At 44.2% G+C, this 26,647-nt stretch overlaps 1 protein-coding gene across 1 annotated transcript in view; it reads left to right on the top strand.

Annotated features, from left to right (window-relative positions):
* Window positions 1-26,647, top strand: part of SV2B (synaptic vesicle glycoprotein 2B) — a 70,873-nt gene that overhangs the window by 15,662 nt on the left and 28,564 nt on the right. The window contains exon 2 of the mRNA XM_035132182.2: window positions 14,705-15,586. Within this exon, the coding sequence (XP_034988073.2) occupies window positions 15,094-15,586 (493 nt within the window). The 5' untranslated portion in view covers window positions 14,705-15,093. The remainder of the gene's footprint in view (window positions 1-14,704; window positions 15,587-26,647) is intronic.

Here is a 26,647-nt window from a genome sequence, read left to right as displayed (position 1 = left end):
ATAGAGAGAGAGAGAGAGTGTGTGTATATGTATATATATATATATATATATATATATAGAGAGAGAGAGAGAGAGAGAGAAGTCTCATGGCATCTAACACCGGGGGAATAGTGGTTAGATGCTGCTGGTGTTGTCAAAAATGCATATATTATTCAAAAGAAGATGTGCATATTAGGGAAAATTCACATGAAGATGCTGATGAATGTCCCTGGGGCCTTTCAAATAACACCCCACCCCTGCAAATTGATATGGAAATGTGGAGAACTGAACATAAAGCAGGAAAAATAAGAAACCAAAAGAAACTGAAAATGACAGACTCATTCATCCCTATTGTGATTTGGGCTAGATTGGGAGCCTTGGGAAGGTTAAGACCTCTTTCCCAGTACTCCCAAACCACTGTCCCCATGCTGGCTTTTTTAAAAATATAAAAAACCACAAATTATGATCTCTACCCTACCCTGGGCTCTGTATTGATGAAAGGCAGCTTATACTGCATTTTAAACAAATTCACAAAGTTGTGTAAAGTATTTGTTTCTGGACTGTACGAGTTCAGATTGTTGGGTGTGGGATTGATAGAGCTGTACTGGAGATTTCCCCAGAGTGAAAAAGACAAAGTGACTTCCTGCGCATATAAATCTAGCATGCCAGGAAGAAGGTTTTCAGGCTAGCCTTCTCTCCCTGGCATGTTATTTTTGTATGTTTGCACAGGGAAAGAAATGCTTCCCCTTCTGAAACGCCGTATTTCCAGGAGAAAGCATTTTTTTTGGTTTTCCCATTGCCCACTGTGGATTAACTCACTCCTCTCCATATGGCATTGCATTTTGGCCTTTAAATACTGGATCAAGAGAAAGGAAGCGCAATCTCAACACAACCTATTCTCCAAGGAGTCATAGAGGAGGTCACTCGGGGATTCGCTTTCTGCCTCTTAATACCATTTGTGCTTAGAGTCTAAAATAGGAACCATCTGATCTCGCACTTCAAGGAGAGAACCGGCCTCCTTTGCTTTCAGCTGTGTTTCATGTAGAATATTACAGGGCAGCCAGGTACATTTTTAGATACCTTCAGCTTCTTTGAAAGAGGTGACCCTTCTGAATAAACCAAAAGCAACCCTTGAGACCATCAAGGGGCAAAAACCACTATGTGAGAGATCTGTGTGTTGGGCAGAAGGGATGGGAAGGTGACTCTCTCCCAATATTGTTCTTGTAAAAATAATTCTAATTTTATTTATAAATCCAGGACATCACAACATGATTCAATACATAGTTATACAAAAGCACTTTAACATGAGGCCCTTCTTTGTGTGCCTCCTCCTTGAGAGGTCCAGAGGGTGGCAACACGAGAACGGGTCTTCTCTAAAGTGGCTCCCCATCTGTGGAATACTCTCCCCAGGGAAGTTTGCCTGGCACCCTCATTATACACCTTTAGGCGCCAGGCAAAAACATTCCTTTTTAACCAGGCCTTTGGTTGATCTGATTTCCATCCTATGCCCTTTTAAAACAGGCATCCCCAAACTTCGGCCCTCCAGATGTTTTTGACTACAATTCCCATATTCCCTGACCATTGGTCCTGTTAGCTAGGGATCATGGGAGTTGTAGGCCAAAACATCTGGAGGGCTGCAGTTTGGGGATGCCTGTTTTAAAATGTGGTTTTTTGGGAGGGGGGATATTGGGTTGTTTTCATTTTTATTATGTATTTTGTGGTTTTATATCTTGATTTTATTCTGTGAACCGCCCTGAGACCCCCAGGTATAGGGTGGTATATAAATTAAATAAATAACAATAATAAGAATGACCATAACGCTATAGTGAACAACAATTCACTACGTGTTAAAAGAGAGAATTCACAGACACACTCAATACATCCACTTGGCAACAACCATCAGCAGGGGCAGCCCATTCTGTTTTGCCACCTGAGGCAAAATGGGAATTGCCCCCCATCCTCCACCACGACTGCCTCTGCCACAGCACTCCAGCTCTCACTGAACTGGGCAAGAGCTGGGGTGTTTCTCAAAGCGTTGCCACTTGGCTTCTCCCCTGGGAGGGAGTGGGGAGCCAAGCAGCAACACAGCGTACGGGAACACCCCAGCTCTTGCCAAACTTGGCAGGAGCTAGCGTGCTCCTCGAAGTGTTGCGACTCGACTTCTGTGTCGGGGTGGGTGGGGAAGATGAACAGCAATCCCACACACTGGAACACCTCCCTCATGGTGGTGGGAGTGATGGGAAGGGCAGAGTGCCGCCTCTTGCTCTACTGCCACCTGAGACCGGTGCTTGACTCCACATGATGGGCGGGCTGTCTCTGACCATCAGGAATTCCTTAGCCAGGGAGGTGTTGTTGGTTGTTTCAGGGGTGGGGGTGGCTAGCTACTGATGCCATCAGCTTTCGGTATACTTTGGGATGTGTATTGGCATAAGGTAAACCTTATGCATGCTTAATTTTCTCTGATCCATTTGAAACAATTGCTGAACTGTTAGTAGTTTATTGTTTAGTCGTTTAGTCGTGTCCGACTCTTTGTGACCCCATGGACCAGAGCACGCCAGGCACTCCTGTCTTCCACTGCCTCCCATCGTTTTGTCAAACTCATGTTGGTATCTTCGAGAACACTGTCCAACCATCTCATCCTCTGTCATCCCCTTCTCCTTGTGCCCTCCATCTTTCCCAGGGTCTTTCCCAGGGAGTCTTCTCTTCTCATGAGGTGACCAAAGTATTGGAGCCTCAGCTTCAACTGTTAATACTGCCACAATATTTTAATCATTACCATGTAATATCGTTACCGGGCTAATGTATTTAGTCTTTTAAAACTGCTTTGAGTGCAAAGGTAATTGTGGAAAATGCAGCATATGACTAGACACACTCCATGGAGAGAAATAGAAATTCAGGGAGACAAAATGGGAAAGGGGGGAGGGAAGCGCTTTGTCATGGAGAAAAGTAATCCTCAGCCTTTTCTGTTTGCCAAATGCCCAAGACATCATGTCAGCATCGAGTTGAGCGTGAGATGGACAACTGGCTGGCTGTAACTGGACAGGCAGTGGCTGGGTGGGGCTAGAAGGATAAGCTGTGCCATGCTTAGAAAGAATGGGGTCCAAGCCGTTTGCCACTTGCCTCATGCTTTCTAGGCATGGGTCTAAGCATTTCCCCCTTGCTCCTGCCCCTTTCTGAGGGAAAACCGGCTCTTTAGCTGTAAATCAGAGCAAATGTCAATCCAGAGAAAATGAAGGAGTAGTTTTCTCTGGGGGGAAAGCAGTGGGACAAGAGGAAGTGTGGATAAGCCCAGGAAGAAAGCAGGGGTCATGCAAATGCATGGGATTACTCTAGTGGAAGAATAAACCACCTGATTGGTGAGCCGAGCCAACTTTCTCTCTCTCCATGACATCATACTGCAGGGAACCCCCTCACTGCGGATTCTCAGGCACGGACTCTCATCTGACAATCCATAAGAGTAGAAATGGAATGAAGCAGGCAGAAAGACATGGAATTAAGGGGCTCAGATCTTCGTGTTGCTGAGAGACTGTCAGAGTGGGAAGACAGATTTTTCACTCTCCTGCAAAATGGTTGTGTTGTATTCACTGGGCACTTGTTTAAACCTGTCGATGATGGACAGTCTCTCTCAACCTGGTGCCCTCCAGATGTTTTGGACTAGAACTCCCATCAGCCCCAGCCAGCATGGCTGTGCTAAATTCTGTGGCTAAATTGTACCTAATATATTTTAGCTATAATGTTTAGATTCGTGGTTCATCAGCTTCTATGGCTGGAATCTTGCTTTTGACAAAATTGCTGATACTCTTTCTCTGTTTTTAGATGGTCAGAGTAGTGGGAATATGTGAACGGACTATAGTTCAGTTCCAAGGCTACATTCCTCAGAACCAGCCTTGCAAACAGGTCCAGAAGTCTGTCGCACACAAAAATTGCGAATAGCCCCCTCCACCTGCTAACAAATGCTAAAAAGCAAATGATTCAGGTGGAGGCGAGTTGGTTTTTGGTGGTTCTCCTTCCCCACTCCAGCCCCTACTAGCACCACCTGAAATGAGCTCCAGAAAGTTGAGGTCACTGGACAACAAGGTTGGAGGTGGTGTGGGCAGCTGCAGGTGGAACTAACAAAAAACCACCACCCTTCATCAAAAGCCCTGCCATGAGTGCAAGGATACTAGCTGGATCCTACCCATTGGACATAATGAAAAATTAAACAGCACAATGGAAAAAGAAAAATTCAATAAATCCAAAGAGCAAGTCTGCTGTAGGGGGTGGGGAAACCATACAATGCATGAAGGCCCAAGATAGATCTATCCATTATTTTGTGACTTACTGTAAGGCTGCAACAGTATATGCACTTTATCTGGTAGTAAGCTGCGGGCAGATTTATGTCTTACTGTGTTTTGCAGTACAATAAGCCTGCAACTTACACACATTTACTTGTGCAAATTCAGCATCATACACATGACAATTTTTACAGTAAATTTTTTAAAAGGGGATGGCATTCTGGGGGAAATGACTTTGGCAATCCCACCCGCAATTTAATCCAATGCATTTTGACTATGTACACAATTTGGCTTTAGGTGCAATCCCTGGAATGTAACCCCTGCATAAGCCGTGGGCTTAATATGTTCTACTCATAATTCTATGAATTGGACTCAACCCTCAGAAATTCGGGAAATGGGTGAAATGGGGACCACTGATGTGGGAAAGGGAGACACATGTTTGTATGAACTATTTGCTGAATGGGGTTGTGACTTTGCCCCTGATTTTTTTTCTCCTGCAAGCCAGAGCTTTCGAACAACACAGGAAACAACTGCACAATTTCCCCAGCATTCTGGCTTTGAAATAAGGCTACAGATTTTTCTTCCAGTAAGACCAATGGGATCTGTTGCGTCGCCTGTTGCAGGAACATTCTGCCAACTTATTGTTGCCTATAATGCTGTAATCAACCTTTTCAAGTATTCACACTTCTCAAATGTCAGACTTAAAAATACCATAATTCCTTAAAAATCAGACAAAAACTTCTGCCATGCTTTTCTAATCACAAACAACCTCCTCCACCACCCAACCAGCTCTTACTTTTCTGCAAAAAGCTGTTCTTAAAAAATTAAATTAAATTAAAGTGATGTGGAATATGAACTTTTTGAAAGAACCATTGGGGGAGGGATAGGAAAGTAATTACATTCTAAGAATCCCATTTATACGCAAGGAACCCCCTTACTCATATGGCTCAGGATTCCTGAAGTATTAGACATACATGCAATTGAAGGACATCTGTCACTATATTAAATTGAGTTATGACATCATTCATTGGATTACACTGTTTCAGAGAGGAAATGTAAGGTATCTATGGAGGTGCCTTTAGGACAGATTGGTTTAAGAGACTCAAATCTAACAGTGGGTTGAACAGTTATAATCACCTGTTTGGGAATATGAATTCAAAATAATAATAATAAAAATAGGTAAAGGACCCCTGGATGGTTAAGCCCAGTCAAAGGCAACTATGGGGTTGTGACGCTCATCTTGCTTTCAGGCCAAGGCAGCCAGCCTTTGTTCACAGACAGCTTTCCAGGTCATGTGGCCGACATGACTAAACCGCTTCTGGCACAATGGAACGGCATGATGGAAGCCAGAGCGCATGGAAACACTGTTTACTTTCCCATAACAGTGGTACCTATTTATCTACTTGCACTGGGATGCTTTCGAACTGCTAGGTTGGCAGGAGCTGGGACAGAGCAACGGGAGCTCACCCTGTTGTGGGGATTCAAACCGCCGACCTTCTGATCGGCAAGCCCCAGAGGCTCAGTGGTTTAGACCACAGCGCCACTCAGCGCCCTAATAGAGGGGCCATGCTGGTTCAGCTCAAAGGTCCATCTAGCCCAGTGTCATACAGTGGACATCTAGATGCCTATGGGAAGCTCACCAACAGCCCCTGAGTGCAGCTGTACTCTCCCTCACTGATTCCCAGCAACTGGCATTCAGAGGCATCCTGCTTTTGACAGTGGAGGTGGAGCATAGCCTCATCCTCCATGAGTTTGCCTAATTCTCTTCTAAAGCCATCTCAGTGTTCAGCTTCATTTGAAAGCCTTGGGTTCTATGTGAGATGCAATGCTCAGTTGAGATTCAAATTGAACATTATGGGGCAGTATCCCTGGGGTTTTATTTATACTTGAAATCTATGGGAAGGCACATGCTTCTGTTCCCACCTCCCACCTCTTCAAATCATTTTCTGTTTTCTTTGAATAAAATGTAGATATCCAGGTTTGTGACCTCTCTTTCCCGCCGCTTCATTGTTGTTCTATAATACTTTGATACCTGAAGCACATTAAGAGCTATTAAAGGGGAACTGGCTATTATAGCACATTCATTGAACAAATATAGGTGAGCCTAGTCCTGCACAGCAGCACTGATCATGCGACCAGCAGCATAACAACATAATTAACAGCTGCAGGTATGCAGCTTAATGAAGAACATGGATGATCAGTTTTTGCTTACTTGTGATTGATGGTTCATGCTAGTATATGGTGATTTCCTAAAATCACTAAACGCACTTGGTACTCTTTTTATTTGTTGTCAGCCTTTCAGGGTCTGTAGGTGCATATTTGAACCAGAGAAACTGTCAAGGGCATCACACTCTGAAATCGATCATAGCCCACAACATAGCCATGCTATTGGCTACAATAGATTGATTCTTTCAAGTCTTCTTTTTTTTGGGGGGGGGTGCTGTGGAAGAGAGATCCCTGTGGTCTCAATGGAAGGTATCTGTAGGCACCACATTGAAAGCATTTGGCCTTGAAGAACTTTTATTTTTTGAGGGGAGAGGCAAATATTTTAGACCATTTTTGTTCCCCATGGATACTCCCACTGCATTCATGAAAGTGAGGTATCACCTTCAGTCAGTAGAAAGCTGTTTCTAGATAGGCTGTTTATATGTACAAACATGTCGATGTTAACTTGCACTATCTAGTACTAATGTTCTGTCTCCCCACCCCCCACTCCACAAAGTCTGATAAGTAAAACGACAGAACATTTCCCGGGGAACAACCAGTAGCTGGCAATGACCTATAACAGGGGTCAGGAAACTTTTTCAGCAGGGGGATGGTCCACTGTCCCTCAGACCTTGTGGGGGGCCGGACTATATTTTGGAAAAAAATATGAACGAATTCCTATGCCCCACAAATAACCAAGAGATGCATTTTTTTTTAAAGGACACATTCTACTCATGTAAAAACATGCTGATTCCCAGACCGTCCACGGGCCGGATTGAGAAGGCGATTGGGCCTTAGTTTGGGGACCCCTGATCTATAATGTCAGCACTAACATATCATGATAAATGTTCAATAAATAGGTGATGTTGAATAACCTCCACACATGTTTTGTGTGAATGTATCAGAATGAATGCTCAGTAAATAACTCCTGGAATCTACAAGAATATTTGAATTGTGGGTGCAGTCCCATAAACTTGGGGGAAGGGTTCCCCTTTGAATGTGTTTTAAAACCCAAATGTGCATTACATGTTTTCAGTACCATTTAGGATGAATGTGCAATAATTATGAGGGCTCCCCCTCCCCAAGAAAATGCTTTCTTTCTCTGTAACCCCACCCCTTGCACGATGGTAGCGATGGAGGTCAGAGACCAAGAGGCAAATTTTAGCACCTAGGACAGTACCTGACAGGCAAGCAACTTGCTTGTAGCTTTAAAAGCTTTTGTCAAGACAAATTACTCCTTCTCAGCTGTGATCACTTGTCCTTCAAGAAAACAGATTACTGTACTGCAACAATAGCATAAAATACCTCATTATACTTGTCATACTCCCCTGTCCCCCCCACACACGTACAAGAAAAATGATCAACAAACATGGGTTCTTCTAGCTACAGACTGGCATTTCAGGCAAAATAATCTCTGCAGTGATATTTTTGGTAGCAAAATGGCTACTTTAAATAATTCATGGACTCGGTTTGCTAATATATTCCAGCAGGATTTGAGCTCTCCCTCTCTCCTCACTCCCTTGCTTGCCTACCTTGCCAAAGATGCATCTTCTTTGACCTCCTGCCAACCTGTAATTTGAACCAAGGGAGTATGTGACTCTAGCTGTGGGAGAGCTAATACAGTGTCTTAAAAAGCAACTTGGTGATACTATAGTGAGAAATGGAGTGATGGCCTACCCATTTCTCTAGGCACGCAAGTACTAGGCCACTGTCCATGGTGCTGAAATTTGCCTCTTGGAATCAGCCCATGTTATCACAATGACCTTCAAATGCCTTTCGGCTCCTGCAAACTGTATCATGCAGCTACTAACATAGGATCTTATAGCACAGATAGCTCACTTAATAAACCCTATGGAGAGTTCTTATAACTGACAATATCACATCCATCAGACACATTACTTGCCTTCTTCTACTGCTATTTAAGTACTGCTGGAGTAATCCGAGGTTTATTTTCATTTTCACTCTTCATCCCAACAGCAGCCACAGAAAACTCTCTTAGCCAATATTCAAAGCATCAACTTGCAAGGGCAAAATCTATCCCCTATGACTGGGTTTTAGCAACCTACTCAGGAAGTTGCTGCCCCTGAATATTACCCCTAATAATATATCTGTCTCCAATACAGGCTATGAAGGGTTCTCTGTTATTGGGTCAATAATCCAAGAGTCACCATCTGATTGCACCCAGCAGTCAAGCAAAAATCAAAGAGCTTTGTGCAGCTATTTCTGGGAATGATGATCAATAGATGCAATTTAGTCACCATTGAAATAAATAAATAAATAAATAAATAAATAAATAAATAAATAAGATAAGATAAGATAAGATAAATCCAAGATAGAAAAGAGAACAAGAAACAAACAAAATAACTATAAAGGGAGTTGTATTTTGAGGTAGGGGAGGAAGGTCAGAAGAGGAGAGAAACATTAGTCACCAACTTGCTGACAGTATTTTTGCTACAACTTCCGATGGAGAGTGATTTGTAGGTCTTCATGGGACACGGGAGTAATGTGAGTAATGTTGGTAATGCATTATGCAGGGTGATATAGGGGCCGTGCAAAGTTTAAATGTATTGGTCACATGAGATCAATCTCCCTTTTTTAAAAAAAATACACATGAATATTGGAGGAAAGGCATCTGTTTGCAGCTTGCCTTTCTCTTGCCATGCCAGGGGAGGAAGCAGAAAGACAGAACTGGAATAAAGTGCTGGTCATGAGCTTGTGTACCAAGTGACTTCTGAATAGGAAACTCTCATGGACTAGAGCAATCTTGCCCATCCTGATGCTAGCCGATAGGTTTTTGGACTCCAACTCCCATCAGCCACAACCAGCATGGCCAATGATGAGGGATGGTGGGAGTTGTAGTCCAACAGCATTTGAAGGTCACTGGGATGAGGAAGGCAGGGTTATCACCAATTGGTGCATATCTTATTCATGTCATGATTTTATTGTATATTTTAGTAATTCATGACTTATATAATTCATGATTTCTAATTCACTTCCCCTACGGTTGCCATATTTCAAAAAGTAAAAATCCCAGATATAGTGATTTTAAGCTTTTTGAGCTGTTTCCACTGCTTTTTCCATACACCTGGGTTTTCCCTGACATTTTGCCAATTTGGCAAAATTCCCCCCGACACCATTTTTACACTTGAAAACCAGGACATGTCATTCATTTATTGGATTTATATACCGCCCTATACCGAATTTTCCTGATGTATGGCAAGTCTACCTCCCCGGAATCAGTTGGGTAAAGGGCAGCATATAAATATTTTTAAATGGACAAAGAAAATGCATGAGGTGTCAAAGAAAAGGGAAGAAAATCTTAACAGGGGAGTCAGATGCAAAAAAGTATGTTCCTGGATTAAAGTGTGCAAACTAAGGCCACATCTGCAATATACATTTAAAGCAGTACGGTGCCACTTTAACAGTCATGGCTTCTCCCAAAGAATCCTGGGAAGTGTAGTTTAGTAAAGGTGCTGAGAGTTGTTAGGAGATCCTCATTCCCCCCAAAGAACTACAATCTTCAGAGTGGTTTAACAACCAATCACTCTTCCTGGGGTATTCAGGGCATTACAACAGAGGGGATGGCATTCCATACTAGCACAGGAAGAGTAGCAGGAAATGCCCCTTTTTAGGTCACAGCAGGCTCAACATTTCACTCAGCTGTCCACTATCATCCCAAGATTTCTTTCCTAGCCAGTCTTTACCATTTCAGACTCTTCGGTGTCTATGTGAAGTAGTTAGGATTGTTCCGTCCCAAGTTGCTACCAAAATAGAACTCTACTTTTAGATGATTCCTGTTGCATGGCCAAGGTTTCCTAGGCTTAATTTAAAGATCTCAGAACTCTGCTTGTAGCAGGCTCCTTTCTCTCTACTTTGAATGTTAACAAGGGCTACAGTGCCTCATTTTTAGGAAGAGAAGCATGTATTTAACAGAAAAACAACCTAGCATTTTTGGGAGCAGTGATATGAATCCAAAGTGGCAGGAAGGGGGAATCAGCTGCTCATGCTTTAAAAAACACAACCTTTCCCATGGTTCTTTCTTTTTTTAATTGATGTTTTGAACAATCCTATTGCTTCACCTTTATAAACCCAAACAATCCATTTTTAAAAAAAAAAAATCAGAAAAGCCACTGAAACGACAAAGGTTAAATTTATGTCATTAAAGGCTAGAAGGAATGTTGCTTTGCTGACTGCTTTTAAGCAAAGCTGTCTTTTTCTTATTTTAAAAAATGTTATTGCTGGAAGCTATTTTATTTTCCGCCATTAAAACCACCCACAGCCCATGTCAAGTTCCAGGGGTTGATGTTAGGGGCAGAAAACAAGTCACGAGAGGTTTGAACAGGGCAGGAAACTCTGTAAAGCCCAAATCAAAACACACTGCTGTTTGTTTTTATTTCATTTCATCTAAATGAAATCAACTACCCCAGGGCACTGCAAAAGTATCCCAAAGATTATTGGTTTTTCAAGGAATTGAAGGAAGCAATCACAGCTCATCAACTAACGTTGTTTTTTTGCATGTTAAGAGCTGAAAGCTCAAGAGAAGGGAAGAGCTAGATTCCTCACCCGCCCCAGTTATACACATTTTCTCCTCTCTCGTCGTCTTTCTTCCAGCTATCCTATGGAAAGCGGGAGCTGCAGGGTGTTAATAAGTTTTGGTACAATTTGCTTTCCACTATTCACGGGCCTGATCGAAATTCATTATTTCCAGGGCCGGTGGGGCACTGGTAATGTAATGAGAGTTGTACTTATCTGCTGTGTGTGTACAGAAGCAGTGATGGAGCTGCATGCTCTGGCACCCGGGAGCGTAGAGGAGGCGGGGGCGTGGCTGGCGCGTGCCCCATGGCGTGTGACGTGCGCCCCGGGGGTGGGGTGTGGCACCCGCAGGGCGTGGTGCCGGTGCAGTGGGGGGGTGCACCTGATAGTGCCGGGGGCGGTGCTCTCCCCCTGCCCCCCTTTCCTTCGCCAGTGTACAGAAGATCAAAACAAAACAAAACAAAACACCATAAACAAACAAAATGATTCAATTCAAGCAATTCAGTTATACTGAACATGCTTCTGCCCCATGAGTAGTTTCTGTGTTTGTGTAAAGCTGGATGGCCCCAAGGGTCATCTAGTCCAACCCCCTTAACACAGGAACCACATCTAAGCTATATCACTGTAATGTTGTGATGGTATGTTATCTAGTGTGTAGTTTGTACTGGGGCTGAAGAACACCAGGCCTGGGACTGGATGTGGCCCTTCAGGCCTCTCTGTCAGGTCCCCTGGACTACCCTTAGGCTATGTCTGAGAGGCAGTGTGTTATAGTGTGTTAGACTGTCAGACCAGGCCCTGGGAGACCAGGGTTCAAATCACCCCTTGGTTGTGCCGCTCACTAAGGGACCTTGGGCCAATCACTGCCTCACAGCCTAACCTACTTCACAGAGTTGCTGTGAGGATAAAATGTGGAGGGGAGCACCATGTACACAGCGTTGAGCTCCTTGGAGGAGAATGTGGTATATAAATGCCAGAGATAAATAAAATCATATGTTGCCTTGTTAAGCCCTTACTGGACCTGCTTCCTTCTTGGGGTGTAGCCAGTGTGGTGTAGTAGTTAAGAGCTACACTACACATGCAGCTGCTGGGTGACCTTGGGCTAGTCACACTTCTTTGAAGTCTCTCAGCCCCACTCACCTCACAGAGTGTTTGTTGCGGGAGAGGAAGGGAAAGGAGAATGTTAGCCGCTTTGAGACTCCTTCGGGTAGTGATAAAACGGGATATCAAATCCAAACTACTCTTCTTCTTCTTCTTCTTCTTCTTCTTCTTCTTCTTCTTCTTCTTCTTCTTCTTCTTCTTCTTCTTCTTCTTCTTCTTCTTCTTCTTCTTCCTGGCTGGCATGTGATGATGCCTTTTATTTGTCTGGATCTTTGATTCCTTCCTTCCTTCCTTCCTTCCTTCCTCCCTTCCTTCCTTCCTTCCTTCCTTCCTTCCTTCCTTCCTTCCTTCCTTCCTTCCTTCCTTCCTTCCTTCCTTCTGCCACGACCAGGGATGCCAGATCTATGGGGCCAATATGTCTTCTCAATGTTGAGGGAGTGGAGGCCAAGCACAGAGCTTAGTATGGTACATGCTGGGCTCTGGGCTCAGCCTCCTCCCGATGATGTGATATGTGCATGTCATGACATCACACATGAGCACGCACGCCCCCTCAATCTTGAGCTCAAGTTGGAGCCTCTGCCCCACTCTCTAGATAGAAATCTGGTTTTTGTATGGATGGAGTATAACCTTCTATACAGAGGGAGTTTCATCCATTGCCACACCAATTTTACTTCTCAGCTACTCTTCTTCTTCTTCTTCTTCTTCTTCTTCTTCTTCTTCTTCTTCTTCTTCTTCTTCTTCTTCTTCTTCTTCTTCTTCTTCTTCTGGCACCTGCCCACCTGGTCATACACTGAGTAATTTGTGCTCTTGGGCCTCAGAAGACAGTGACTGGACTGCTTGGCTCTTGTCTTTGTGAATCCCAAGGATTCACCTGAGCTTCTTTATGTGCAATTGTGTTTTTTATTCAAAGATTTAATCTGGGGACTGACTGCACAGATTCTGCATGTATGTGTAGGATTTTAGACACCTAGAGCATAATTTGTGCATGCCAGCAGAGCAGCGATGGGGGTGGGGTGCTGACTTTATGTTGTAGGGACCCCATGGATTAGGCATTGATCACCTAAAGCACCCCATTGTTCCTTCTTCTATATTCCATCCCCCAACCTTGCTCATAACTTGTTTTTAAAGACTGCAGAACGTCCGGCTGGTGCTAGGACTTGGACTTCTCCCAGTGTTCTGGGGACAACTGTGTTGTACTGAGATGCCATGCTTGTAGTAGTGAGGGAAACATGTACGCAATTGGCAAGCTGTCTCAATCATTTATTTTTGTCTTCTTGAAGATGCTGCAGAGTCTGTGGAAACCATTTCATCTACCCTGGCTGATTCTCTTATCTGTGAGCTGCTCCACAAAGTCTAGCTGAAACTTTCCTTCCTTCCTTCCTTCCTTCCTTCCTTCCTTCCTTCCTTCCTTCCTTCCTTCCTTCCTCCCTTCCTCCCTCCCTTCCTCCCTCCCTCCCTCCCTCCCTCCCTCCCTCCCTCGACTGTTTATTCAAAGCTACTGCCTTTGAATTTCCTTGTTGGCAGAATTGGACTTATTTTGCACATGATTTCTGTTCCTTTTGTCCATGGAAGGATGCTAAGGAGTTACGAAGGCCAATGGAACTTGACCACCCCACCCTGTCACCAAGAAACCTCTGGAAAACACCTTTGGTCTTTCCTCTCCCTTCAGATATTTCATCATTCATTGCAGAAACAATTGAATGTCTATTTTCCTGGTCTTATGAGGAGTAGAAAGTTGGGGGTTTCTTTTAAAATACAAGCAGTGATACCTAATCTATTGAATTATTACAGAATCATACAAGTCCTTCTTTGTGTGCCCCCTCCATTAGAGTTCTGGAGGGTGGCAACACAGGCCTTTTCTGCAGTGCCTCCTCATTTGTGGAATGCTCTCCACAAGGAAGCTCACTTGGTGCCTTTATTACACATCTTTAGGCATCTGGCAAAAAAATTAAATAACCCTTCTCCCAGGCCTTTGGCTAATTAAACAATCTATGGTCTTTCACTTTCATTTGTTATTGTGTCATGCGTTTTGTGTTTTTATACTGTAAACTGTAAGCTTGACATATTTTGTGTTGTGTGTGTTTTTATGCTGTAAATAAATAAATAAGTCACACAGCTAGTTTACCGAGATAACTAGGAACGAATATATCGGTCCACTTACAGTTCATGCCACTTTTGTAGTTGTGTTCTGTTGTGTTTCATCATCAATCTGGAAATGTTTTGTTGTTGTTTTTTAAATCTGCATGAAAAATTGTGTTGCGCTCATATGCATTTCCCACCACAACATATGCGTTTTGTGAAAAACACACACTTTTATAAAATGCACATTTTTTTGTATGTATCTTAGCCCCAAAATATGCATTTTTTACACATTTGAGCTGAGAGCTGAAAAGTGCAAATCAGGTGGTCTCTTAAAAAATAAATGAACCAGATGAATTCCTTTACTGTCTCTACCAATAAGATCAAATCACCTTTATGTCTGTGTGCCATAATATTGTGTTCCTTTATGTGCCTCTGCAATTAAAAAAAAAAGCTTGCCATCAGATGCAGCCTGCCTTTTGCTGAGACCTTTCCTTGCATTCACAAGTCATTGTTGTTTTCTCTTTCTTCCCCAGGGCTTGACCTTCCACGGCAGAATGAATCAGCAAAATCAACAACCTGCCAAACCCCACCGGTTCCTGGTCATACCAAATTGCTGATCCCTTCCATATCTCTTGATAGCTGAAAGAAGTAAAACAGATGATAAGGCAGCGCTGAGCTTTTTTAAAAGTACTATACAATGGTTCTCTGGGAGGATACCATTCCTAATTGACAACAACGCCAGCAGAGAGCTTTCTCAGAATCGGGGCATTTTTATTGTACATCAAGACAGTCTCCAAAGGAGAAGCTATGCTTGTGTAGCTAGCAGCACAAACTGGACAACTAAAATAAGAAATAGCGTATAGTACGTTAGAGTATAAAAACCACACACTGTGCTAAATATATCTAGACATATACACTCAAAATGGATGATGGCCAAAGAAACAAAGTGAACCAAGTTTCTGATGATTACCGGTACCAAGATGGCGGCTATGGAGGTTATGCTCCCAATGATGGATATTATCAAAGTGGGGAGGAGCCTGGTCAAGAGGAAGATGCTCAAAGTGATGCTACTGAAGGGCACGATGAAGATGATGAAGTCTATGAAGGAGAGTACCAGGGCATCCCTCACCCAGATGACCTCAAGAAGCAGAAGAAGAAGAAAGCCCCAGAGGTGGCTGATGAGTTCAGAGACCACGCCGACCTCATGGCGGAGAAGATGGAGGACGAGGAGCAGCTGGCCCACCAGTACGAAAACATCATTGAGGAATGCGGTCATGGACGCTTCCAATGGATGCTGTTTACTGTCCTCGGCTTGGCACTGATGGCAGATGGGGTGGAGGTCTTTGTGGTTGGCTTCGTTCTACCCAGCGCTGAGAAGGATATGTGCTTGTCACGCTCCAACAAAGGAATGCTAGGTAAGTCCCTCTTCTCTTCAACCATATGCCATGAGGCTAGCTGTAGAATAATTTGAAAATGCTTGGAATAGCACCCTCTATTTGATTCTTAAGGTCCTCCAGCTCCCAGTAGGGTGCAGACCCACTAGGAGTCAAAGCTGAATGAACATTCTCTTGGTGATTTCTTCAAATTTCTCCTTACAGACAAAAATTTGGGGGGTGAGGGGAGAGGGCAGATCTTTCTCTCTCCCTACTTGTAACCGGCCAACTTTGACAGTTGGTGGGACACCATCATGTTCCCCTGATGTCATTATGGTACCTCATATGGTACCATAATGACATCAGGCGATTGACACCTGCCAAAGTTCAGAAGACATTGCTATAACATAACCTCCTTGGAAGATGCATTGGGGCACATCTCAAAGAACCTCACTGTTATCAGTAATCAGCTGGTGGTCAATTAAAGGGGGCCCTTTGAAGTCTTTGCAGAGAAAGGAATTTACATTCAAAGTGCTGGAGGAAGTGCTTTGAATATAAACCTCCACTTTGGAAGAGGGGAAATGCTTTTTATCAAAATAGAGTGTTACTTCTCACCAATGGAACCTAACAAGCCCTTTGGGCAGCACTTGTATATGAATATACGGTACATATATCGGGTTTAGTTGTGGCTTGACTGAAATGGCCTTGCAGGCCAATTGAGGATGCTGGTCAGACCAACTTAAGCCTGTGGGTCAAAGGTTACCCACCCCTGCTTTAATTAACCTACCTACCTACCTACCTACCTACCTTCCTTCCTTCCTTTCCTTCCATGAAACATCCTGAAGTGATTATCTATGAAAAAACATACAGTATATCCAAACAATTTCATATCCAATACAGAACCAGAAAGAGATAAGACTCTCCACCTTTAAAAGCTTGTTGAAAAGGGGGACTGTCAGGGTTGGTTTAATGCATGGGTAAGCAAACTAAGGCCCAGGGGCCGGATCCGGACCCAATCCCCTTCTAAACCCAGCCGGCAGACAGTCTGGGAATCAGCGTGTTTTTACATGAGTAGAATGTGTGCTTTTATTTAAAATGCATCTCTGGGTTATTTGTGGGGCATAGGTTCATTCCCCCCCCCAAAATAATAATAATCCGGCCGGCCCCCCCCAAGGTCTGAGGGACAGTGGACTGGCCCCCTGCTGAAAAAGTTTGCTGACCCCTAGTTAAATGGAATGGTTGGACATGTGAGGTAGGAGCCAGAGCAGCTAAATTTCAGAAACCTGCTGGGTGGCCTTAGGGAAGCCACTTTCTCTCAACCTTGGTTGTCATGTGAATTATCATTTATGGTGGCTGACCTTATAAAGTTGTTGGAAAGATGATTGTTGATTTGAAAAGTTTCAGGCAGGTTGGGCTGGTTCATTAAGCCAAATTCTACACATGGTTATGAATGTGGGGACAGAACTCTGTTTGGGAAATCTGGTGTGACACATATGGCAGGGATCAATAGGCATTCAGCTCGATCCCAGCTGCTAACCAAGTAAAACGGAAGAGGGGCCAGGCTAAGTGGCCCTTGGGAAATATTCTCAGGACACCATCCCTCTCTTCAGGTCATGCTCTGCACAGTCTTTGATTGTTTTTGCCAGGGTGGAATGTATCCTTGAACTCTGAGAATGGTTGTTAGTTGCCTGGATGGAGGATAGAGAGAGGTAGGTGAGCATGTGTGGAAACTTTTTGAGTTCAAGCCTTGCACATAGCAAGAATACATTCACCCAAACACACATAGGAAAATCTCCCTCGGAACTACATAGCCAATGCGGGGCGGGGGGGGGGAGTGCTACCTCAGTGTGAGGATCTTGCCACTCTTTCTGGTTGCTAAGCAACACTTTCACCCATCCTCCCCTTGGCTAGCTGACTTTAACAGTAGCAGAATTAACCCTTAAGTCACATTCATAATGATCCTTGCTGCTGCACTTCCAGCAATCCGCACAATGTATATGCTAGATTGTCCATCATGCCAACAAGATGTACACAAGCACACCAGGGAGTTGACTAAACAAGAAAGCAGATGGCCTGATATTATAAATAGATTTCCCCCACTCTTTCTCACTCTCTCCTGGGGGTGGGGAAAACTGCATATCTCACAGTGAACATTTTGCATTTTTTCATGGCACACAGGTCCAAACTGCAGATATTTTTCTCCATGGCAAAATATTAAATATTTAGTAATGTTGTGAAAATAGGTTTGCCCCATCTTCCAATTTCCGAACATGGCAAGTTCGATGAGTTCAAATAATGTTTGTAGTTTGAAGATGCTGTTCCACAAACTAATCAGCATTTTAAAAAACACATTTTTAAAAAAAAGAAAAGAAGAAGAGCCTTGCTTGATTAGATGAAACGGGGGACCATCTGGCCCAGTTCTCTGTCTCCAAGAGGGTTCGGCCATGATGGCTATGATCCATACCCTCAAAGTGCCCCTATTTTCTAGGGTCAGTCCCGGAATTACAAAAGCCACCGTGGCTTCTGATCTGATCCCAGAATGTCCCTATTCCCCCCACCACTGCCATCGCCACCAGGGAGGTGGATGAGCCAGTGCTTGTCCTAAGCGGCAGGGGTGGCAGTGGGGACTGTGAATGAGCTCCCCTGTTGCCTCTCCATGGCCACTGCTGCCAGCTTCCTCTCTTGGGCAGCTCACAGTGGCTGCTGGAGAACAGACAAGGTAGAGGAGAGGCTGCCACCACCAAGGCAAAATGCACACACATACACACACACACACACACACACACATAGTGTAAGGGGGAAGGCTTATAGGGAACAACCCCCCCTCATCAGGTCGAGTTCCTTGCCAAGCAGTAAGTCAAGCACAGGATCAGATTACAAGAGCCAGGAAACAGAAAGGGAGAACCGAGGCTCTGACAGCATCAGAGAGCCCTTGCTCCAAGGGAAGGGAGAGAGAGCAGTGGAAGAAGGGACCGGCAGACAATCAGCAGGAAGGCCTTTCCCCCCCATGCTGGAATTGAGGCGAACGACTCCCCATTGGAGCAGGGGGAGGCGCTTCGGGGTTCCCAGGCTGTTATGTTGGGCGTGAAACAGAAAGCAAACATTGCGAGATTCTGACTCAGACTGAGGCAGACATGTTTTATGGACACTTTGCACTGTAAATAATATACACCAATAAAAACATCTGAAAGACAAGCAGATGTGGAGGGTCGTTACTCAAAGGTAGCCACAACACCCGCTATATATATATGTATAGCTTCTGCATTTTGATTTCCCACCCCCGAAGTCAAAGGGTCTTCAATATTGCCCTACAGTGGATTTTGGATTCACTCACCCGTTGTAGCAAGAGATAGTCAAATCTGTCCATTTTAGTTTCTCTCTGTTACTCAATTTCCATACCTTAGGATCAGGTTTGCACCCTTTCTCCATTATTGTGTTTGAATAATGACTGTTTCATCTCGGTGCTAGATGTGCATGGCTTCTTATTCCTTACCTCTTTTTCACACCTGGGAGTTCATTTGGTATAATACTCTCCACTGGCCCTCTTTCAAGCTATATTTTTGATTAGGAGGCAGGACTGGTTCCGTTCCAGCTGGAGAGGAGGCAGCCTTCTGGCTTTGTCCTCATGTTAATGCATGAGAAGGGCCTCTCTTTGCCCAGACCTTTAAGGAGGGGGACATGAAAAGAAAGACAAAGTGAGTAACTTAAGATGGGCTGTGAGTGGGGGGAGAGAAGAGGGAAAGGGGGAAAGAGCTGGCTCCAATGGATCTTTGTTAGAATAAGGAACAATGGAATGTTACAAAAGGTCTCCTGTAAAAAAAAAAGGCATAATTAAAGGGATCTGTTTCTTTTTAGACTACATCTTAATCAAGCCTTTACTGATGGAGATGATTAACCAATCCAATGTTATTGCTACTGTTAAAAGTAACAATAGATAGAGATAGATAAGTCTCTCTCTCTCTCTCTAATTTGGAAGTTTAAGTACATATATGTTGGTTTGGGAAATTGTTTGGGAAATTGTTGTGTGATGGGCCAATGGCCGTAATCTCTCTCTCTCTCTCTCTCTCTCTCTCTCTCTCTCTCTCTCTCTCTCTCCAGCTAAGTCAGGGGTATGCAACCTAAGGCCTGTGGGCCGGATCCAGTCCAGGGATCCAGTCCAGGGATCAGCATGTTTTTATATGAGTAGAATGTGTCCTTTTCTTTAAAATGCATCTCTGGGTTATTTTTATGGCCTGCCTGCCTGGTGTTTTTACATGAGTAGAATATGTGCTTTTACTTAAAATGCATCTCTGGGTTATTTGTGGGGCATAGGAATTTGTTCACTTTCCCCCCAAAAATATAGTCCGCCCCACCACATGGTCTGAGGGATGGTGGACCGGCCCACGGCTGAAAAAGGTTGCTGATCCCTGGAATAGACCCATGGAAATAAGTGGACTTGGGTCCATAAATTTCAGTAGGTCTACTATGAGTATAATTTCGTTGGATATCCCTCTATATCTTTCTATCTTACCACATTGGCACTATGCAGCTGAAGCAGCATCATGCCACTTTAAACAGCCATGGCTTTCCCCAAAACAGTTCCTGTAGCAACTTGTGAATGAAAATTGGCCTGTATTTTAGTGCAAAAATTTCCTGGTAAATACATTTCTGTATTCAGTTTTGAGTCATTTACACTTTGGGGGGGCAGGCAAGCACTTTCCCCAAGTATAACACTTTTGAAAGTTACTTTCACTATCCTCCCCCCCAATGTATGCCTTTCCCCAATATATGTATTGGGGCTTTTGTAATATATATGTGTTTTTGTAAAAGTTGCAAGGTTGGAGAAGTGCAGTGCAAAATTCAGAGAAGTGTGAATTTTGAAAGGTGGACCATATGGTGACTGTGTTTCAGTTCTTGTATTGTTTCGGAAAGCGTGAATTAGGTCAGTTTGCCTTTAAATTCAAAGTGAATTGAATTCCCCCCCCCTCAATTGCAGCTTGCACCACAAACATATGATTTCAGGTTGCACCACTTCATTTTCTTCTTTGACCTAGGTTGCAGCAGGTCTTTAAGTTTGCGTCCAGTTTTGTTTATTCAAACAAAGAAATGCTAGCAGATCCAAGGCCTTTCCATTTTTATGATCTCCCTTTCAGAGTCTCATAAATCAGTTGGATATTTCCGCACCTGGCAGGGGCGATTCAGCCCAGCATGCTTGTCCCAGCTGGGATTATTTGTGTTCCAATCTGCCAGATGTCACTGTCTCCTTCGGCCCAATGCTAAGAGAACAGGCTGCCCAGCATTGTTTTATGTGTGGCCTTGGTAGGATTGCACTGATCAGGCTGTGAGTATGGAAAAAGAATCTCCATCCAAGGCTGAACTGAGGCAGTGGAGAAAATGAAGAGAGAGAGAGGGGGGGGGATGATGGTGATGATGGAGAAGAGCTTTATAGAAAAAACCATTGTTAGGTCAGCTGATGAGGGTGCAGACTTCAGATTTGTCAGACCTACTTTATGTTCTTACCAGAACTCCCAAGTTGGGTACAAAAAACATATTGTTAGAATGAAAGACCGCTGTGTCCCTGAACACATTCTGAGCCCACGTTGTTGTTGTTGTTGTTGTTGTTGTTGTTGTTGTTGTTGTTTTAACATCAAAACAGAACTGAACTTATGGCCTTTTCCTGCACAAGTCCACTCCTGGAGTTTTCTTTGTTTCAGTATTCTAGTTTAGATGTGGAAAGTTGTTTTGTTGCTATCCTATATAATAAAGTCCCTGTGTCTCTGTGTCCAGTATTCCCTGTGTCCCTGGGTTTGAGCTAATGCACATGTGCCCCACGGACACAGGGACTGGACGAAGAGGCGGGACGTAGACGCGTGTGCTCTCTCCCCCCCTCAACCCTCTGCCTCCCGTCCCCCTGCGGCGGCGGACCAAGATGGCGGCATCGGGCTCCGGGGCCGTGGCGGCGGGAGCCTGGTCCGGCTCCCGCCACCATGGCCCCGGAGCCCGATGCCGCCATCTTGGTCCACCGCCTCCTCCTCCTGACAACCCTGCCTGGCCCGTGGGAGGAGCGGCGGGGCCGCGGCCTCCCCTCCCTCTCTGCGCTCGGCTGTGGGACATGACAGGAGAGCGCTTTGTTTAATTGCGTTCCTGGCATGCCCCGGGGCCGAGCACAGAAAGGGAGGGAAGGCCGCAGCCCCGTCGCACCTCTAGCGCCCGTTTTCTTAACGGGCTGAATGAGACTAGTTGTGAAATAATAAGGAACAAGAAACCGTCTCTGGTCTACTGCAAACCAGCAGAGTGTTCTACCAGACATTTGTGACACTTTCCATGTTCTGCCTGAAAAGCAGAGTGTTGTGGCACCTTAAAGACTAACAGATTTCATTATGGCATAAGCTTTTGTGGGCTAGGTCGGATGCATCTGAATCAGAGGCACAAAGTATTATCCTGAGCTAGCAGGTTCATGCATTGTGTGTGTGTGGAGTGAAAGTAGTGAAATCAGAGGGAGACACACAGGGTAAAGACAGTAATACTTACATTAAAGCTCAGATGTATGCAAAGTCGCGGTCTAATCAATGCTATTCTTACATTTATTTATTTATTTATTTATTTATTTTTAAAAGGGTTTATAATTTCAACTTGAAATGAACAAGAGGGTGATGCTTGGGGAGTCCTCTTCGGCTCAGTGGAGCCTTCAATGTGGGGTTCCTCAAGGTTCGATTTTATCCCCCATCTACCTGAAACCACTGAGTGGGGTTATCTAGAGTTTTAGAGTATGTTGTCAGGAATAAATATAAACATTTTTGTGGCAGAAAGAGAAGTAAAAACTAGGGGGGGGACTTACAACCACAATAATTCAAAATAATTCAAATTACAAACACAACCATTTTACTTTTATATCACATTCTCAATAATTTTCCAAATACCACCCTCTACTTCCCTCCCCCCGTCTGACTTTCCTTCACCCATATGAGATCTTATTGGCATTTGTATTATTGTTTCTTGTTGTGTTAGCAGTTATTTATACTTAATAGTCATACCCTTTATAATATCATCTTGTTTCCTTGCGAGTCTTTCCTTTTACATTTATGTTAAACTTAAATTCCATATCCAAATTTTTTCATATATATTTTTTCATATACACACTCCCACTCTCTCTTAATTTTTTGCTTGGGGCAGCCCCTAACTGATGCCATTAATTTTGCCATTTACATAAATTCACAGATCTTAATTCTCCATTCTGATAATTCTGGTATTTTTCCTGTTTTCCAATTTTTTGCCACTACTGTAGTAATATACCCGCTGCTGTCACATAGAGGAATATATACTTTTTATCTTTGGAGATATCGTTGGTTATTAAGCCCAACAGATATGCTTCTGGCTTTTTGAGAATTGTGCTCTTAAATATTCTTTTCAACTCTTCGTGTATCTTGGTCCAAAATTGTTTAATCACCTTACACCCCCACCACATATGGTGCATTGTTCCCACTTCCGCTTTACATCTCCAACAAAGGTTTGAATATTTTTATATATCTTTGCCAATTTTACTGGGGTGAGGTATACAATTTTTTTTTAAAAAAAATGAAAAACCAAAATGATTCCCAAAAGAATTCTTTTGGGAATTATAGTGACAGAACTACCTAAACTGTATAGAAACTTACTTATGTATGCTACTACAGTGGTAAAAACTGTTACTTGTCCAAAAATGGAAAAAAGTAGAAGTCCCAGCAAAGGAAGAATGGATACAAAAACTTATGGAATATGCAGAAACGGTAAAATATGAAATCAAGATAACAAACTTTTTATAAAAGAATGTAATATTTTCAGTATATTGAATATTTACAGATAAATTGTAAACAGATAAGAACATTGGCAGGATTATTGTAATAACCTGCAGTTTCATAAGGGTATATATTTAAAGTAGATGAATAAATGAACAAACTAAGTTAATTTGGATATGCAGAAGATATTAAAAATAAATTTAAGGAACTGCAGAAAGAGGGGGAAGGATGTCGAGTTTTGAAATATTAAAATGACTGTAAAATTATTGAAATGTATAAATCTGAAAATTATAAATAAAAATTTAAAAAACCCCAAAGTGAAATAAAAACAATGAAATGCATGAGCAGAGCAGAGCAGTGCTGAGATAGTGAAGAGGTCCTGTGGTGCAGACATGGTCTCTTCCAGGGCTGGCAGAAAGTGAGGGAGTGCCCAGACCTCTGGAAGTGTGAGGATTGAATTGGTTGCAGGCAGTGTGCAGTCAGGAGTCCCAGTCAAGCAGAGAACTTTCAGAACCTTGGACAGCTCCAAGGGGCCCTGCTAAGGCAGATAAAAGAGCTGTTGTCTCTGCAAGGCTATACTATACACCCAACTGAAGCCTTCTGCAGGCCCACCTACACCTAGGCCCACCTAGATCAGGTAGGCAGTACCTGATCTAAGTAGACTTCTCCTGAAGTTTGTTGGAAGAACAAAAAGTCAGGAAGGATGGCTCCTGAGCTCCTGAGACCAGTTGTACTCACTGGTTTTGTTTTTAAGTCTGTAGTTTTACCTCTTAAAAAAATAAAATCTTTCCAAATTGATTGGTTTCTTAATAATAATAATAATAATAATAATAATAATAATAATAATAGGACTACTCAAAACAGCAATGAATAGCTGTCAATGGCACTGTGGCAGACTCCACATTTTACAAGAAAGGCCTGCTGAGAAGTACAATGGGGATTTCAGGGGAGGCAAGGATGTGGGAAGGCTTCAGAGTGTATAGCGCTAAAGAGATCATTAGGAAAGAAATTCCTGTACTATTCTTGTTATGTATTGGTTTAATCTGTGTTCATGAGTTTCTCTGCTAGTCCTGTAACTACCTTTCCCGCTCCTGGGCGATTCAAATGGGTGTGGGGACAGTTGCTATTGGTTAACTTGTTAGCACAATTTGGATCCTCACTCTGATAGGTTCCCGCCAAAATCTAAATGTATCCTTTCCCCAACCCCTGCTCCTGAGAGTATAAAAGGAGCTCACCCTTTCCCTCCAGTCAGTCAAGATTCCTACTGCAATAAAGAAGACTGTTCTTGTTATACTTGACTCCTAGCAGTTCCTTGCTAGTATGCTGAATCACTTCTGAGCTGACTTCACGAAGAGCTGAAATCACACTCACAACATAACAACTGGCGACGAGGATGGGATCGGAATTCTGAGGCTGCAAGGAGACATTCCCTTGGCCCAGGTTCCGAGTTCGAGGGTTGAGTAACGAAAACTGCTGTTCACGCTCAAGCCCTCACTGACCAGCATCAGTCAGCCTGACCAGCCGCGGAATGGAGGCCGGCAGAGTGTTGGAACCCTTCCAGCTCAGCTCTCCACACAAATGGGAAGATTATGCAGAGCGGTTCGAGTTCTATGCAACAGCAAGGGGTATTACAGACGCCGCCAAGAAGAGGGCCACATTTCTCAGTTGTTGTGGCCCAGAGACCTTTGAGCTAGCAAAGGCACTGCTGGCACCAGTTAAACTACAGGATGCCTCTTTGAGAGACATCATAGCCAAAATGACTAGTCATTTGGCTCCGACTGCAACCAAGATGTCCAGGCGGGTCGATTTCTACAAACGGCAGCAGCAAGCAGGGGAGCCTGTGGCAACGTTTCTAGCTGAGCTCCGGAAGCTTGCACAGCATTGTGGGTTCTCCAACCTCGAGGAAAGCCTGAGAGACCGTTTTGTCTGTGGCCTCAGTAGCAGCAAGGCCCGCCGCCGCATCATCGCGAAAGAAGAGGTCACCCTTGCCTCCGCTCTGCAGGAAGCCATTGCCACGGAAGCCACAGAGAAGGAAGAGTCCGCTGACGTAATCAAGCCAGCGAAAGCACCGTTGAACACCACCCATTTCACAGGAGACCCTGTAGCCAGTCCAGACCAGAGCCCCGTGCAAGGGGTTGAGTTGGTCCGCCAGAGTACCACTGCATCCAAAAACCATCGCCCCGCTTGTGCCGGCTGTGGGGGAAACCACGACAGGAAAAATTGTCGTTTCCGTGATGTCACGTGCCGGGCATGTGGCCGGTTGGGCCACCTTGCAAGGGTCTGTCGTTCTGCCACCTCTGATTCTGCAGTGCCCCCGAGATCTTCGCACCGCAGATCTGCATCCAGCACTCACCTCGTTGATGACTGCAACTACCTCACCGTAATAAATGGGAAGACCGTACCCTTCCCCGCACAGGAGAAGACAACCATCCGGGTCCAGATTGAAGGGCATCCCTGCGACATGGAAGTTGACTCTGGGTCAGGATTTTCCATGGTCTCCGACCGAACTGCCCGCTCCTTCTTTCCGGGGGGTAAGTTTCCCTCATTGGAGACTTTTCCAGTCACACTGCAGTCATACACGGCAGGCCGCATTTCAATTTTGGGAATGTGCTCCGTCAAGGTACAGTTCAGAGCCAGGACAGCCGTACTGAAGCTTGTGATTGCTAAGGGTAACCGTCCCAGTCTGTTGGGCACGGACTGGTTTCCAGCATTGGGACTGGGGATTTCGGGGCTTAATTCTGTTACAGTGACTAATGAAAAATTTGATGTCTTGTACCAGGAGTTTGCAATGCTTTTTGATGGATCCCTGGGGTGTTACAAGGGGGCCCCTATTGATTTTGCCCTTGATCCAAGTATTGCTCCCATCCGGCTTAAGCCCAGGCGAGTTCCTTTCGCCCTTAAGCCAAAAATTGATGCTGAATTAGATAAACTTGTAGCCCAAGGGGTATTAGAACCTGTTGAATCCGCCAGATGGGAGACCCCGATTGTCACGCCCTTGAAGGCAAATGGGGAAGTGCGCATATGCGCAGATTACAAGTGTACAATTAACAAAGCGTTACGGGGCAATTCATACCCTATTCCAGTAGTTTCTCAGTTGTTGGCCACGTTATCTGGGGGCACGGTATTTGCAAAGCTTGACTTGGCTCAGGCATACCAACAACTGCCAGTGTCAGAGCACTCTGCTGAGGCTCAGACCATTGTCACCCACAAGGGTGCATTTAGCGTAAAAAGGCTCCAGTTTGGGGTCAGTGTGGCACCGGGAATCTTTCAGGGGCTTATGGAGCGCCTCTTACGAGGGCTTCCGGGGGTCTTGCCCTATTTTGATGATGTTCTTATCGCTGGGAAAAAT

The sequence above is a fragment of the Zootoca vivipara genome, chromosome 14 (assembly GCF_963506605.1).
Source record: "Zootoca vivipara chromosome 14, rZooViv1.1, whole genome shotgun sequence".
Classification (NCBI taxonomy): domain Eukaryota; kingdom Metazoa; phylum Chordata; class Lepidosauria; order Squamata; family Lacertidae; genus Zootoca; species Zootoca vivipara.
The sequence above is the reverse complement of the archived record's forward strand: the minus strand, read 5'-3'. Positions and strand labels throughout refer to the sequence as shown.